This window comes from Temnothorax curvispinosus, unplaced genomic scaffold (genome assembly GCF_003070985.1).
Source record: "Temnothorax curvispinosus isolate PA1 unplaced genomic scaffold, ASM307098v1 QBEX01016055.1, whole genome shotgun sequence".
Lineage (NCBI taxonomy): Eukaryota > Metazoa > Arthropoda > Insecta > Hymenoptera > Formicidae > Temnothorax > Temnothorax curvispinosus.
The window spans coordinates 15,699-18,711 of record NW_020225835.1 but is presented as its reverse complement, the minus strand read 5'-3'; the positions used below and the strand labels follow the sequence as shown (position 1 = coordinate 18,711).

General features: G+C 27.8%; 1 protein-coding gene across 1 annotated transcript in view; it reads left to right on the top strand.

Moving 5' to 3' along the window:
- The first annotated feature begins 1,529 nt into the window (after nt 1–1,529).
- LOC112466339 overlaps nt 1,530–3,013 on the top strand; it is a 3,165-nt gene continuing 1,681 nt past the window's right edge. The window contains exons 1-3 of the mRNA XM_025034397.1: nt 1,530–1,673; nt 1,797–1,916; nt 2,602–2,719. Coding sequence (XP_024890165.1) covers nt 1,530–1,673; nt 1,797–1,916; nt 2,602–2,719 — 382 coding nt within the window. The remainder of the gene's footprint in view (nt 1,674–1,796; nt 1,917–2,601; nt 2,720–3,013) is intronic.

The window sequence follows — 3,013 nt, the reverse complement described above, 5'->3', positions numbered from 1 at the left end:
CGAAATTAATAAATAACTTTTACTTCAAAACGTCGTAGTTGAATTATCGGAAAAGAATCGATTATCTAAACGTATTGTCCTCAAATTTTTGGTTAAAGAAAGTTCTATTATATTTTTAATATTACTTATTGCAAAATAAAGCAAAAATATATTTTATTACAGCTGATGAGTACTTCAATATCCTATTTTACTGTTCTCTATTCTATGAGGGAAAACTAAGAGTATAATTAATGATGATAAAATAAAATTTGTTTTCAATTTGGAAGCGAGAGGATGGAGAGAAGACGGTGAAAGTGAAAGAAAAAGAAATATTGGAATCACTCTGATCTCGCATTTTAGATAATATGTAATAAAGTATCAATTATGCGATGGAAAAAAAATTATTATTTAAGTGAGAAATCGGGATTCTAGATTGTAATAACTGCAGAATAATGTTGACAACGTTACATACAATGAAATTTTTTATTATTTAGATTTAATTTAATTATTATTAGAAAAGTTTTTTTTTTGTAAATGCAAATAAAATTTTGAATTTTACTATTATTAAACAAAATGCAAAAAAATTTTTGTCTATGATTAGTTCCCTTCTTACAGTATATCAACTGACACCTTATTAAATTTTTAATATTATACAGTAATATCTTCCGATGTGTAGTAATAATTTTCGATACGTAATTATCTGAAGTATAAAAAGTTTTCAATAAATTAACTCTTATCTACATGACAAATAACTGCTGAGAACAATCGACTATTTAATAAAAATAATATTGATTATTGTATACACATAACAGAATCTTCTATCTGTAAAACTATAACACTCTGTAGATAATGTTACAGAAAAGTATATATTAAAAATTATCCCATACAAACGTATATTACACATTTTAGGATTAAGATATTTTAGATTAAATAGTAATGATTAAACAAAGTTTATAAATAAATGTGTTATATAGCCTACAGCAATTGATCTTTCTGTAATTTTTAGTCTAAGAGACATTAAGCGCGATATTTGCATACGTTTGCCTGGAATGACCTAATAAGATATGGAAAATTTCAATATGATATATAGTGTGTTACATGAAATATCAATATAAACATCAGAACGTTACCAATAAATTCGTATAGTTGATGCGTAAGATTAAGTGATTGACGCTTCTCTAAGGAATCAAATGTATTTTGTGAAGGAACGCACTAGAATGAAGCGCATATTACAATGTGTTACCTACTGGAATGCGCCTGCGCGGCCCTTTTGGTCAAGTTTCTCTCTACGTGAATATTTCTCCATGGGATATAAACACCTGTTAAATTTCTATCAATCGTTTAATGGTGCGTTTTTTTCTACAAAACGGTAGAAGAACTAAATTTGCAATATTTTATTTCGTATTCTGGCATATTAAGTAATTTACATTAGAATTTACTAAAAAAAAAAGGAAAAATAATAAAATATTCAGCCAACTGTAATCGAAAAGAGGGGGCAAGCAAACAATTTCTCGTTTTTCACGGTCAAACGTGTTTTTGTGTGTACAGAGATGATTTGTCTTGAGACACAACATTTCAAACTCAATCGACTTCTTTTGCTCGCGATTGGTTTATGGCCTCACGAGAAATCGAAGCTTGCTCAAATTCAATTTATTGTACTTTTTGGTATACTGACAACTTTTATTGCATTTCAGGTAGATCTTTATAAATTATTTTTACACGAAAGAATAATATAGAGTAGAATTCAAAATCTGTTAGTTAAACCAAAGTCATATTTCTTTTACTGTAAATTCTTCAACAGAAATATTATTTTACAGTTTGCAACATTTATTACTTCAAACTGCACTACTGATCTCATTATTAAGGTTCTGTCTTCCGCGTTTTTCTTCACTTGCTTGGCGATTAAATATAATTCGTTTTGGATTAATGCCGATACTGTAAGTCGAATATTTATTAAAAACTCGTCGAAATACATAAATATTCGTAATAAATAAAGGAAAGACGATTAAGAGTACGCACAATACTTTTTTTTGTAACAAAAATTTATTTAAAGAAAAACACAATTCTTTTATATATAAAGCAACTTGCAAATATAATGATACTAATTTATTATATATTTGTATTAAGAAAGTATAAAAACTTAAAATTCCACACAAAATCTAGTCATCTTCAAAATTTTCCTGGACAAAATTGCATCCTGGATAAAGAGTTTTATTTGAAGATGTTAAATATATTTTATCAGTTCATATTTTATGTTTCTTTCTTCTATCGAAGCTGCATACTTTTTTTCGTTTTTCCATACAGAATGTACATATGAAAATACCCGGATACCTTCACTCTCTCTCGCCACTCCAATTAACATTCTTTCTCGTTACTTACATAAGGTTTAATTTACTTCTAATTTTCAAACGCAATCACATAATATGATGAATTTCCTAAAACTTAACACACACTGCTAAAGCTTCTATGACACAATGATGTCAAATAAATCATTCGCTACATCGAGAAATTAACCATGCACCCTATATATCTTTGAACATTGCCTTTTTTTTAATATTATACACAAAACATTTACAAATATTAAACACAAAATTTTATCGTACAATATTTTTGATATGATAGATGAGGTTTTCACTGGAGCAACTACAGCATGCTTGCAATGAATTAACAAATAGAAACGAAATTGCTATCATAGAAAAGTACAGTCGTATAGGGAAATTTCAAACGACTGCAATTGCAAGTAAGACATTATATGCTTGTTATACATTTCAATGAATTATTAATATTAAAAAACGACATAATATAGATAAATATTTAATCTCTTATTTAAATAAATTCTTGATATACTTGTGTATATCGATTACTTTGACTCTCAGTATTTGGCATGTTCACCATATCTACTTTTCTCATAATGCCAATATGGCCACATATTTTTGGTACGATTCTGCCCATGAACACTTCCCGATCGCGACCTGCGATTCAGATTTCGACAGAATATTTTGTTGATCAAGAAAAATGTTCCTATTTAATTCTA